Source organism: Neolamprologus multifasciatus, chromosome 3 (assembly GCF_963576455.1).
Source record: "Neolamprologus multifasciatus chromosome 3, fNeoMul1.2, whole genome shotgun sequence".
Lineage (NCBI taxonomy): Eukaryota > Metazoa > Chordata > Actinopteri > Cichliformes > Cichlidae > Neolamprologus > Neolamprologus multifasciatus.
The window spans coordinates 38907935-38921350 of record NC_140441.1 but is presented as its reverse complement, the minus strand read 5'-3'; the positions used below and the strand labels follow the sequence as shown (position 1 = coordinate 38921350).

The 13416-nt window shown below is 41.0% G+C and overlaps 1 protein-coding gene across 1 annotated transcript; it reads right to left on the bottom strand.

The window, feature by feature from the left end:
* Positions 1-5131: 5131 nt before the first annotated feature.
* On the bottom strand, positions 5132-13120 carry LOC146523100 (serine protease FAM111A-like). Its single transcript, XM_085154640.1, has 6 exons — positions 13037-13120; positions 12468-12524; positions 8583-8648; positions 8410-8469; positions 8173-8217; positions 5132-8079 (listed from the first exon to the last, which is right to left on the bottom strand). Exons 3-6 carry the CDS (start codon positions 8640-8642, stop codon positions 6307-6309), a joined length of 1938 nt encoding a protein of 645 aa, XP_085010766.1. The 5' UTR covers positions 8643-8648; positions 12468-12524; positions 13037-13120; the 3' UTR covers positions 5132-6306.
* Positions 13121-13416: the final 296 nt, after the last annotated feature.

The window sequence follows — 13416 nt, the reverse complement described above, 5'->3', positions numbered from 1 at the left end:
CCAGACTAACCAACCTGTGCACTGCCTGGATTGATTACAAGAAGGCCTATGACTCAATGCCCCACAGCTGGATACTGGAATGCCTAGAATTGTACAAGATCAATGGGACCCTAAGAGCCTTCATCAGGAACTCAATGGGGATGTGGCGTACAACACTAGAGGCCAACTCCAAGCCCATAGCACAAGTCACCATCAAGTGCGGGATCTACCAAGGAGATGCTCTGTCCCCACTGCTGTTCTGCATAGGCCTGAACCCCCTCAGTGAGATCATTAACAAGACTGGCTACGGATACCGACTACGGAACGGAGCAGTTGTCAGCCACCTCCTGTACATGGATGATATCAAGCTGTATGCCAAGAGTGAACGAGACATCGATTCACTGATCCACACTACCAGGCTATACAGCAATGACATTGGAATGTCGTTCGGGCTGGAGAAGTGTAGTCGGATGGTAACAAAGAGAAGGAAGGTAGTCAGAACTGAGGGGATTGAACTACCAGAAGGCAACATTGCAGACATAGAGGACAGTTACAAGTACCTGGGGATCCCGCAGGCGAATGGGAACCATGAAGAGGCCGCTAGGAAAGCTGCAACCACCAAGTACCTGCAGAGGGTCAGGCAAGTCCTGAGGAGTCAGTTGAACGGTAAGAACAAGATCCGGGCCATCAACACGTACGCCCTGCCCATGATCAGGTACCCTGCTGGAGTAATAGGCTGGCCAAAGGAGGAGATAGAAGCCACTGACATAAAGACAAGAAAGCTCCTTACCATGCATGGAGGGTTTCACCCCAAGTCCAGCACCCTCAGGCTGTACGCTAAGCGGAAGGAAGGGGGTCGGGGACTGGTGAGTGTCAGCACCACAGTCCAGGATGAGACAACGAACATCCAAGAATACATCACGAAGATGGCCCCAACTGACAGCGTGCTCAGTGAATACCTCAGGCAGCAGAAACCCAAGAAAGAGGAGGGAGACAGGCCCCTGCACGGTATGTACCACCGGCAGATAGAGGAGGTGGCTGATATCCAGAAATCCTACCAGTGGCTGGACAAAGCTGGACTGAAAGATAGCACAGAGGCACTAATCATGGCAGCACAAGAACAAGCTCTGAGTACAAGATCCATAGAGGCTGGGGTCTATCACACCAGGCAAGACCCCAGGTGCAGGCTGTGTAAAGATGCCCCAGAGACAATCCAGCACATAACAGCAGGATGCAAGATGCTAGCAGGCAAGGCATACATGGAACGCCATAACCAAGTGGCCGGCATAGTGTACAGGAACATCTGTGCCGAGTATAACCTGGAAGTCCCGAGGTCAAATGGGAAATGCCCCCAAGGGTGGTGGAGAATGACCGAGCTAAGATCCTGTGGGACTTCCAGATACAGACGGACAAAATGGTGGTGGCTAACCAACCGGACATAGTGGTGGTAGACAAACAGAAGAAGACGGCCGTAGTGATCGATGTAGCGGTTCCGAATGACAGCAATATCAGGAAGAAGGAACACGAGAAGCTGGAGAAATACCAGGGGCTCAGAGAAGAGCTCGAGAGGATGTGGAGGGTGAAGGTAACGGTGGTCCCCGTGGTAATCGGAGCACTAGGTGCGGTGACTCCCAAGCTAGGCGAGTGGCTCCAGCAGATCCCGGGAATAACATCGGAGATCTCTGTCCAGAAGAGCGCAGTCCTGGGAACAGCTAAGATACTGCGCAGGACCCTCAAGCTCCCAGGCCTCTGGTAGAGGACCCGAGCTTGAAGGATAAACCGCCCGCAGGGGCGTGCTGGGTGTATATATATATATATATAGAGAGAGAGAGATATATATATAGTAATAATTTTTTAAAAAATCTATACACATAAAACACACACATTTATAGCTCATCCAGAATACTGTAAATACTATGGCCACAAGTTTGCATCATGGTGCTGATCTGGAATCCTTCCTTATTATTTAGTCCTAGTGCTATAATAATAAAGTAAAAATAATACAAAAAGTATTTTTGATGATGCAGTTTCTTTGACTATCCACTCTGTGCAGGCAGAAAGCCTATTAAATGTTAGAAATGTAGAGTTATAGTAATCAGCATTTTGTCATATTTGAAATATAAATCTAATATAATGTACATACTGTACAGACTTAATGTACAGTCTGTTTTTTATATCATAATTACAATAATTCATAATTATGTGATATGCATTTTAAATAGTTTTTAGTAAAATATAAGCCCCCCAGAAAGGCAGGGAAAGCTGTGTAACCTGCTTTAAAACTAAATATATCCCCTAAAACAGTGGACAGAGCTACAGACCCATGACAGTCCTACCCAGTTAGCTAGCAGCTATGACCAGCACTACTTGTGTAGATAAATAAAAAGACAAGTAATGTTTTTCGCGCTGCTCATTTGTTTCAATTCATTAGGCCCTGATGAATCTTCACGTGGCATATTACAAAGTCTGTATTATTAACTCTGTAATTAGGCGCCATTCTTCTTATTTTGCGGCACTGTTGTTCAATCGGGGAACGCTCTCTGTTGAGGAGAAAAGCATGAATTTGTTTGTATACGGATTATCCATTGTTTAAATGTCCCGGTAGTCGAAAAGGAGGCACAGCTGTTGAGAAATGCTAGGAGCTAACTGGGCGCTAACCGTATGTCGCAATGTTGGCAAAGAGAGGAAGTGACGTAACATTTGCGCATGCGGGGTACCGATCGGGTAGTGGCCCAATGGACGCCGCGTACAGTATTAACAATTTGAACCATTGACGGTAGAAAATACGTTTTCTACCGTCAATGGTTTGAACGCGGCACACAATGACGTGTCCTTGGGCGACGAATTGAAACAAAGGTCGTGTCCAAATTCATGGGCTGCATCCTCCTGAGGCCGCATTTGTAGACCGATTACGTCACAGCGACGCGCCGAAGGCTGTCCAAATTCGTAGACTCCTCCGAATGCAGCCAACAAATGCGTCCTCCTTTTCCCCAAATTTGAAGGATGGGTCGGGTGTGTCCTTCTTGGCCCACCATATCCCAGAATTCATAGCGCGGCCCAGCCAAGCTCCAGTTTCCGGCAATGGCGGCCGCTACTAAGTTTTAAAATTACTCTTATTAATCTTTCTGGGTCACAAAATAAACTTTAAACATATTTTCAGGCGAGAATGTGGGTTAGCTCGTTGATAATTAAAAATGAACACAAAAAACGGAGAAAGATTTCGGGGTCCATTTTCGATTTTCCTGCCGTGGCGCTGACAACCGGAAATACTCTGAATTAAGGGCGGGAGTAGATCGAGAAGGCTAGACTGTCCAATTCCATAGCCGTTTACTTCCGGCTATGGACCCGACCTCCTGAGGACCCGGCCCACGTAGACCGCGAAGGCCGGGTCCTCAGGAGGATGCAGCCCATGAATTTGGACACGACCAAAGCCACACTCATCACTGGTCGGGATCGTTACCACGCTTTCTTCTTTATGGATGAGCGATACATTTTTTTTTTCAAATCCTAGAAGACCGATTGAAGAGCTCGGGCTCGTCTTACGCTCAGATCCTAGTTCACTTTGACTTCATCTGAAACTTGTAAACGTAAAATTTGCTTCTTTTTTTTTTTAAAGCTAATAATTCTAAAACAAAAACAATAAACAAAACTATAACAATTGGTTATATCAGATGTAATTTATCTGACTTTATAACAGAGGATAATATCCAGCATAGTAAAATAAACTGAGTGAGTTTGTGTCTGGTAGAAAGGCACAATAGCAGCTAAACTTCCATGCATGATCGGTTCCTACTCACCAAACTACTGCTGGGACAGAGATCTGCTGACATCTGGAAGGAAGCAGAAAGCAACTGAATGATACTGAGCGGAATGAATCCGTGACCAAGAAAGACTTACTCACATGGTAACCTATTAGCCAACCACATGTGAACATGTGTTTTGGGGGCGTTTTTAGTTAGCATGTTAAAAGCTGGATGGGTGTAGGAATAATCCCACAGTTGAGTTAAATAGGTCACGAAACTTTCGTGACGAAAGTAATTTAAGCTTCTTACTATTTGCACATGTTGGTGTCTCTTAGAACCATTGGTCTGTAGTCCTGTGTGCGGACAGGGGTGAAGGAAGAGAGGGAGATATTGCATGATATTATAATGTATAACCCTCTGTAATAGGAATAAATGAATCAGTATGGTATTTTCCCTCATTTACATGCTGTTTGATTGGCTGCAGTGTCCTGAGAGAACCTGGCACTCTGTGTACATATTTCCCTTGGATGTGCTTGAACCCTTTAAAGCCTGGTGTATTAAATTTGATACAAGTTTTTTGTGACTTTGAATAAATTGCAATACATTTTGAAGGAAATGTTATTTTAAATTCTAGATTTAGCAAATATGATACAAATTAAAAGTACATTAACTAAAATGAACAAAAGTATAGTAATTACAATTTAGAGAGTGCCAAGATGAGTAAACCTGATGAAACTTTACACCAAAACAAATAATGTATTAAGAGCAGAAGGAAGCATGTTGCTGGGTTTCGTAACAGTCCCTAGTCACACGTATTCAACAAAAATACAAAAGTAAAAATACAAAAAGTGTGTAAACAAAGATGGGGAAACATGATGTGTTTGTCCGCTGGAGCTCTCTGCAGAACACAGTAACATGGTTAACTAGTGGAGTGCTTTGATCCCACTCTGTCATCTTGTTGTGTTTTGTGGTTTGAGCATTTGAGATGAAGCACAACAGCTGCTGTTTTAAACATCATATATGGAAAATAAACTTAACTCAAAACATAGACAGTAGATTGACACAAACATGTAGTAGATGTCTGATACCACTGGAGTGGAACCTGCCTCTCATCATATAACAGCTGGGATAAACTCCAGTGCCCCTGTGACCTTGATAAGGATAAGTGAAAGAGAATGAATAGAGAGATGGATGTAAGCACATCGCATCAGGCTCCCTCGTGTGGCCATTTAAACACACTGCAAGCAACGTCCTCCATTAAAAGATAAAGCATGAAATGACAAGATGGGACTACACAGAATGATAACCAAACTGTTTACAATGTGTGGATACAATGTTTTAATGTCAAGCATCCATTCAATGATAACAGAAAAAATGTACACGTTGTAATTTCAGAACTTTTCTGAGAATCATCTTTTTTTTAATTTCTTTTCTAACTCAGAAGATAATTTCAACCCAACTTTTTTAGTTTGTTCGCTTCTTGTAGACACTTTTCTTCTATTTTTTATTCTGCTTTTTATGTGACTCCAGGACATATGAAATATTTTTATAATGAGAAATTGCTGTTACTCAATTTGAAGAAGCACTGACAAAAGGTATATATAAGCAACTGTGTGAAATGTCTAAAATGTTTTGTCTGTCGTTATTTAAACAATATGATGTTTGAAATCTTTATAAAATATTTTTGGTATCGTTTTGCTACTTCCATGCTTCTGCCCTCTGTTTCACACTAATCCAAAGAAGCATTTGGCTTGAAAGTTTATCATAATTTAAATATGTTTTATAGAAACTTTTCCCCACCATGGAGCCAATTCCTTTTGAAAGGGTAAAAGTGCGTTGACAAATTACTGGTAAGTAACATTTTAAGATTGAAAGACTACAAAGACACATAAAAGTCTTTAAATCAGTGCAGACAAAAATACAGATTTTGAACATATAAAGAACCTTCCTCGTGAAGCGTTGTAGCTTGTCATCGACTTCATCTCAACTTTTTACCACACAGACAAGGAACTGCTGCGATGCTTCACTTCCCATTTATTATCAACCAAATATTGTTTAATGGTGACTTTTCAAAATGAACTCAAACAAATACAAAGAAAAAAATTAATCTGTATTTTCCAACATCAAAATAACAAATGAAAAAAGAATATGTATCGAAACGTAATAGCGAAAAGTAATGAAAGAAATGCAAATTAAACTAAATGCATGAAGTCTGTCATTGAACACGGTGTGACCCAGGACCACGACACAGTCTTTATGAAAGAAAGGAAAATTTGCACTTTTGAACTTGTGTTCAAAAATGTGGTAACTTTATGTTTAGACTTACTGAATGAAACGCGAGTGAGTTTTAAAAACATGCAGGAAGTTTAAAATCAAAAATAAATTCCATTTTCAAACATCAACAAAAATCAAAAACTGTAAAACTGACAGTCTCTGAGTACATCACAACCACATTAGTTTCATCTTCAGAAGCAGAAACATTTTCTGTTATTACTAACTACTGAAATCCTGTTTAGAATTTATTGATTTTATCAACCACAAGTTAAGAGCTAACAATCATATTGCCCTTATGCTGAAGGATTCTCTAACCTGAAGGACTGACTTCCATTTGCTCCACAGGATCCTCCTGCTTTATGTTGAGTACGTCTGTCAGTAACTTGTTTCCCTTTGCCTCCTCCTCAACTCTTTTCAACAGTTCCTCATTTTTACTTTCCTTCAGAGTATTCACAAACTTTTCAAATATCATAGTCAGCGAATGGGCATACTCAATTACACTCTCGACTTCTTTTGTAAAACCATAGGTATATCCTCCAGTGTGCAAACCAAAAACTTTGCCAAGTCCATTAAACACCGGAGAGCCAGAGGCACCGTGATACATGAAAGTGTGGTAGGTCCCTACTTTTCCTGCTTTATGTCCACCCTGCAATATTTTTTCAATGCCTTTCTTTCTGACATGATCACTGAGCGAGTTTATGATTAATGGCTTTTTGTACTGACTTAAATAATCAGCAGCAGCCTGCTCTCTCTTCTCTATCTCAATGATAAATGTAGGATCCATTTCTTTCACTCGCCCTGCTGGGTGTCCAATGATGCAGGCTTCACCATTATCAGGCAGTGGACCAAACTTGCTGAGCAGCCCTCGTGGGACCTTTATCTTCTGTGCTGTCTTTTGCTGGTTTGGTTTTGATCCTTCAGGGTTGAGCTCCAGAACTGCATAATCTAGCTCAGCATCAAAGTCAATGAATGTATTCTCTGCTCTAAAGCAGTAGAAATTTGCTTCTGGCTCAGGCTCCTCATAGTCAAAAATAGCAAACACTTCTACATCCTGCTGCAGCTCCTTTCCTTCAACGTAACCTTTAAACAAATGTGCGCTAGTCAGGATGAAAGTATCAAACAGCACAAAGCCTGTTCCCGTAGAAACATCCTTAATAAAGAGTTTGCAAACTGACTTTCCCAGTTCTAGCAGCTTCCTGACTCTGTAAACTTGGCTGAAGGACTGCTGGATCTTTCCAAAGTTCTCCTTCCTGAGATTCAGTTCTTTCTGGAAAGAATCACCAGGGAATCTACTCTTCATCAATCGTTTCAGATCTGGACACTGGTCACGCAGTAGTTCATAAATCTCGTCTCTATCAACATCACTGCTGGTTTCTATCACTGTTTTTACACGGATTCCCTCCTGTCGTGCTAAATAGATAATCTCTGACTCTGATCTTCTTTCACATTTCCTTTGAGAATTATTTGATGGGCTTTCTTGCAGCTTTTCATGTTTTATTTTTTTTTTATCTTTTGGAAGGCGTATCTTAAATTCTTTCTGGTGTAGTTCTTTCACCTTTTGTGTGCATACAGTGAGGCGTTTTGGATTATTATTGTCAGACAGCTTAAAGTTGCCAAGGTCATCAATGAAGCGACCGTCTCTCTTCAGAGCCTCAGCCACAGTTATTCCCTTTTCTCCATAAACACAGAGGTTCTTGAACTGTTTTACATCATTATTTTTAAAAAGTTCCTTTGTTTTAGTGTGTAGCCCACCAACTGTGTCTATAGAGAAGACAGAATAGTGCTCTTTTTGATGCACTATTTTGGAATGTTGGACTTTACCTTCAACTTTTTCTGTTTTGTATAATATGATCAGACACTCACCATCATCAATACAAGAACAAGGGAAATGTGTTGCAACAATTGACTTCTTATCCTCTTTACCTAGCTGAATGATAATGTTCTCATCTGCACACTTAATCTTCTCATTGCATTCCTCATTTGATTTTATGGCTTCTAGAACTGTGCGGAGCTGATCACACTGAACAGTGTATTCATAACTATCTTGACCAAATTTCACTGTGAATTCATGTGAGTGTTGGACCTAGAGGAAATTAAAGAGATGGTTAGAAACAGAGTGGTGCTTAAAAAGCAAGGCAGAGCAGAATACTCATGTAATGTAACAGGATATACTTACAATGGAATCACTGTCATTTTCCTTCTTCACACATCGTGTAAATCCCTGCACAAATGACAGATATTAAGGTGAAATATAAATGAGGTGACATGTCTCAAAAAAGTCCAGACGCTTTTCTTTCCAAAGCTCCTTAGACTACGATGACCTGGATGACTGATAAGCTACACGGACATCTCAAAAACTTACAAGCGTATTTATTACTCCATTAGCTATTTTCACATCGACATAAGACCTCACCTGAGGGGATTTAGGTCCCTCTGGCTGCATGCTTGCGCTGCTGCTGCCACTGGGACTATCCTGATGAAAAACAAAAACAAAAAAAGAAAAGCACAGATAAAATTATTTGGCTGATAGATACAGAGTATAAATGGGGAAGCGATAACACTGCAGCATTGTTAGCTTTTACTTACCCTTTGCTTAGCCAAAAAGTCCCTAATATCACCTGTGTTCTTTGGCCGTTTGGGAGGCATTTTCTCCTGAAATCATGACCATAAAAGCAGAGTATGTCAAGTGCTTGTTCTTAATGGGGGAAGCAAGTCTCTGTTTTCTACTCTATTCTTCAAGGAGTGATGAGTTCAGAAAAATAATTAATATCTAAAAATATCCAGAAATGAAAAATGATGAAAATGCCTGTTGACACATATCATGAGCAAATACTTAGAAAATGTCACAATGCAATCAAACTCAGTTGAAGCAAACTCAGTTGGTTTTTTCTCCAACTTTCTCCAAGCTCAGGCTTGGCTGCTTTTGGAAAATACACTACACAAGTAGCAACAAATTGCCCGCCAAAAGTCAAAGCTATGTCACACTTCTAGTTACTCTTGAGCCATGCCTCTAAACTAATCAATATAGAGCCCTGCCCAGCAGCTTAATATGGTTGCTTAGAAGGACTTACACGAAAAGAGGTACCTTTTTGTTTCTCCCAAAAAGGCCTAACAGGAACATTTCTTGCTCTAGGAAACCAAAATACGGCATCTTCATACTCATTTTTGCAAGTGTTGAATTTTATTTTTTAACAAACTAGATGTAGCCTGTCTGTATATGGGTATTATATACCCATATAATTTATATGGGTATATATGGTATACATATACTCCAACAGGTATAATTTCAAAATTACAAGCAGAAAAAACCTGGACTAGCTGGCTCATTGATTTTTCCTGTGATTAGCATGTTTTAGCATGTTAAGACAAGACTGGTCTAATAACTTTATGTATACAGATGTCCCTGGTGAGTGTGTTTGATGAATGAATGAATGAATGAATGAAAGCTTTATTTGTCACACACAGGTTGCCCTGCTGCGAAATGGGGACCCCCCCCGACCTTACACACAAGACACAAACATTACATGGGGTTACAAGTTGGAGATTGGTAGCGTTACAGAAAAACACCGAAATGTCCACACAACGGGGAGGTACAAGAGGAAAAAAAGAGACCTCCACTCATGCTGTGCTTCCATGGTAGGACAGCACGAGAACAGGAAACAAAAAAAACTCCTCTGCACAAAAAAAGCACATGAATGTCCACGTCACAACATTATTAAGACATAACAAGCCACAGGGTTGGGTAGGGGATGAGGAGTAATCCCAGGCAACACAGCAGCAATCCTGCAACGGCGCCGTCTCTGCAGCGTGGGCCCAGACCCGCCTCGTGTTCCCGGGGGACAACAAGCATCGAAGGCGTTGGAAAGGGGGGGGGGGGGGGGGGGGGGGGGAGATGAGTGAGTGCTTATCAGTGTAAGTGTGTGTGTGTGCGTGTCCATAGTTCAGCTGAGACAGTGTCCTTCGCCCTATCAGGCTAAGTAAACAGTCCTCCAGCCAATCCAGGTGGCCTTGCATGGGATGGGGAGAATAGTCATCACACAGTCGTTATCAGGGAGTGTTTGTCCGGCTTCAGCCTTGGGCCTGCAGCTGGCGCCGTGGTGGTGTCTGCATTTTGATCCCGAATTCGTTGATTTTCTTTCCAAACGAGCAGCTCACGAGAATTTTCAAAGCTGATCTTTAACACTCTGATGCTGGTCTCTCGATCTCCCGTTGGAGAGCCGCGAGCCTCCCCATGATGGTATCAAACTTCTGATCCGTGGTGTTGTCATTCTTTTGATTCTGAGACCTCACAACTGCAGTGATCCGTTCTGTGATGTGATCCAACTTTCGCTCAAGGTTGTCATTTTGAGCAGGGCCCTCTCTGATGTATCCCACCATACGCTCAATGGAGTTGTTTTGAACCTTCACAGCAGCTGTAAGCGTCTCCAAGGTGTTAACCATGCTGCGTTCGTTGTGAGAGGTCGCGCCTCGATTCCAGCGGGCAGCCTTGGGGGGGTTTGAACAGCCGGTTCCGCTCTCTTATTTCTCCGATAAGTTAGGGCCATGCCAGCTCCGATCAGCAAGAACCCCGTTATCATGGTTCCGAATAGCTAGATATCTTCAGCGTCCTCGATCGACAGTCCCGCCAGGCACACGAGCCTCCATTTCTGCCACCCGTCCATCGTGTAACCGGCAGGGAAAGTCCCTCCAGGGCACTCGGGCTCTCCCGAGCCCAGACTTCTCGTTGAGAAGAGGGTGTCAATAGCATTCAGACCAGTTGATCAAATCCATAATTCTCTTTTAGGTTTTAGAGAACGACAGTGAGAGACTGTTCCAGGGAAAGTAATACACATGAGACAGACAAGGACACAAGAGGCTAAGCAGGGAAGATAAGGGTAAGGAGGAGAGGAGAAAAATGCGACCGCCTTCGCTGAGAGCCAAGAGAAGCAAGTAAAACAAACGGCTGAAGGAAGCTCTTTGTTCTTTATCGTCTCAATGGTTTGGTTTAAAAAAAAAAAAAAAAGAATGCCCCAGTCAGTTATTATCATGAATAGTCATGCAGATAGCTTAGGTTTACTGGCAAAGGTTTTGGGTGAGCTCATTGTGAAACCTGGCCCCATCCTATCATGCGAATTCCTGAGGTCAGATGGTCCAGGATGTGAGTGGGCGTTAAGGCGTCTGGGAAGGGATCTCAAAACTGGTTTATAGATGGCAGAGAGTTGGTGTCGTAAACCACCGCCTCTGTTCAAAGATGGTCGCTCACAGTGGACATAAATGGCTTCTTTTACACGAACACCAACTGCCTGCCTTGTTTGTAATCTCATCACTAAATCCAGCATCAGTGCATTCATATGCATAAGATGGAAAACAATTAATTCTTACAAATGCAGGCCAAGAGTTGTCTGCTGATAGTAAAAATAGTTTTATTAACCTTTTACTACCCACTGGGTCCCTGGTGACGTATCTAGCCAACTCAGGTGCCAGTGATTCTAAAAATCAAGCATGTAAATTCTGCTAACTCATTTTGCCTTCCAGACACTATTTTTTAAAGACATGCAAATTCTTCAACTTTCTATTAATCATTAACAAAAACATAAAGAAATTTAATATTTAAGTAACTTTTCTTTAAGTTTTCTTAAAAATATATAACTTTAAGTTATTGTGGTGAATGGTTTTTCCAAATCTCGCTTCCCCAGCAGTGTAACAATGAGGGACATTTTGATATTAGGACCAACTTGTTATGCTAAATATTGTAGTGATCTATAACGGTCAGCATCAGCAAGTCATAACTTACACTGAATAAATGCTAAAACTTGAATAATAAATGTGCATTAGTCACTCAGGATGGAAGAACTACGTATTCTAGAAATAAAGAGACAAAATAAAAGACAATAATAATGACAGGTTTTTTGTCTGTTTGTGTGATTTCTGGCTTTAACATTACGGGGTTTTCTGTCTTTTCTTCTTTTTTTTAATATGCAGAGATAGTTTAACATATTTCCTAGAATAGGGTCCTGTTTATTTGTGAAGTGTCAAAAAAACTACAGCAAAAACATAATAAATGCGATGAATATCAAACAAAACCTCAGTGTCGACTATATACATTTAATTTTGTGAAATATACTGGAATATTTATAATTAGATTTATTTGTATTTATTAGAGATATTTTGTTATATTTTGTAACTGTATCAATTAACTAATGATTAATTATTATTAATAATAATGAATCCTAAAAATAATAATTACACATGGAATTATTTGGTACAGTTTTTTTGTGCGGCTCCTGGAAAATGTGAAACTTCCCAGAGTTTTGGATGCCAGGGGTTTAACAGCCATCTGTATGTGCTTATAATGACAAAATTAGAATAGCTATTTGCTTAAAAGAGATTTGCTAAGCGCTAAGGTATTACTGAGGTCATAGTAGGCGGTGTTGTTATACCAGACCTCAGATATCAAAAACATTAAAAACCTAAAGATTCATAAGGGTTCACCTGAGAGTTAGTATCTCCTCGTGGCTGCGTGCACACTCTGCTGCTTCCAGGAATGTACTATAAAAAGATACACATAAAAATGAACTCAACCAGAATGTTAAGATCATATATTAAGAAGTATAAACCAGCAGAATTATTAGCCAAGATGTTACATTTTTCTTTATGTATGTAATGCATGTGTTAAGTTGGAGTTTCATTTCACAGACATTTTATTGACTTCCTGGTTGACACTCCAAAGGCACACAGTGAGCAAACAGACTGCTATAGCCCCTCCTCTCAAACCTAAAGGACTGTTTGAAGAGCTCAGATGTGTCTTACACATAAAAGCAACTCAGATCCAAGTTCACTTGGACTTCATCTGAAATTTGTAAACTTGACAGTTTTTTCTTAGAGGTAATAATCCTTAAAAAACAACAACAACAAAAAACTATAATAACTGGTTACTGGTGACTTTATAACAGAGGAAATTAGATGACCAAAATAGTAACACTAACTCTCTGAGTGAGTTTGTGTCTGGTAGAAAGGCACAACAGCAGCTACACATCCACAGACGATTGTTTTTTACTCACCAAACTACTGCTGCGTTGGAGAGATCTGCTGACTTCTGGAAGGAAGCAGAAAGCAACTGAATGATACTGAGCGGGAGGAACTTGTGACCAAGAGAGACTTGATCTCATGGTAACCTATTAACCAATCACATGTGAAGAGGTCTTTTGGGGGCGTTTTTACTTTGTGTGTTAAAAGCTGGATGGGTGTAAGCCCACAGTTGAGTTAAATGAATCACAAAAGTAATTTCTACTTCTTACTATTGGCACATGTCTGTGGCTTTTACAACGACTGGTCTGTAGTCCTGTGTGCGGACAGGGGTGAAGAAAGAGAGGGAGATATTGCATGATATTATAATGTATAACCCTCTGTAATAGGAATAAATGAATCAGTATGGTGTTTT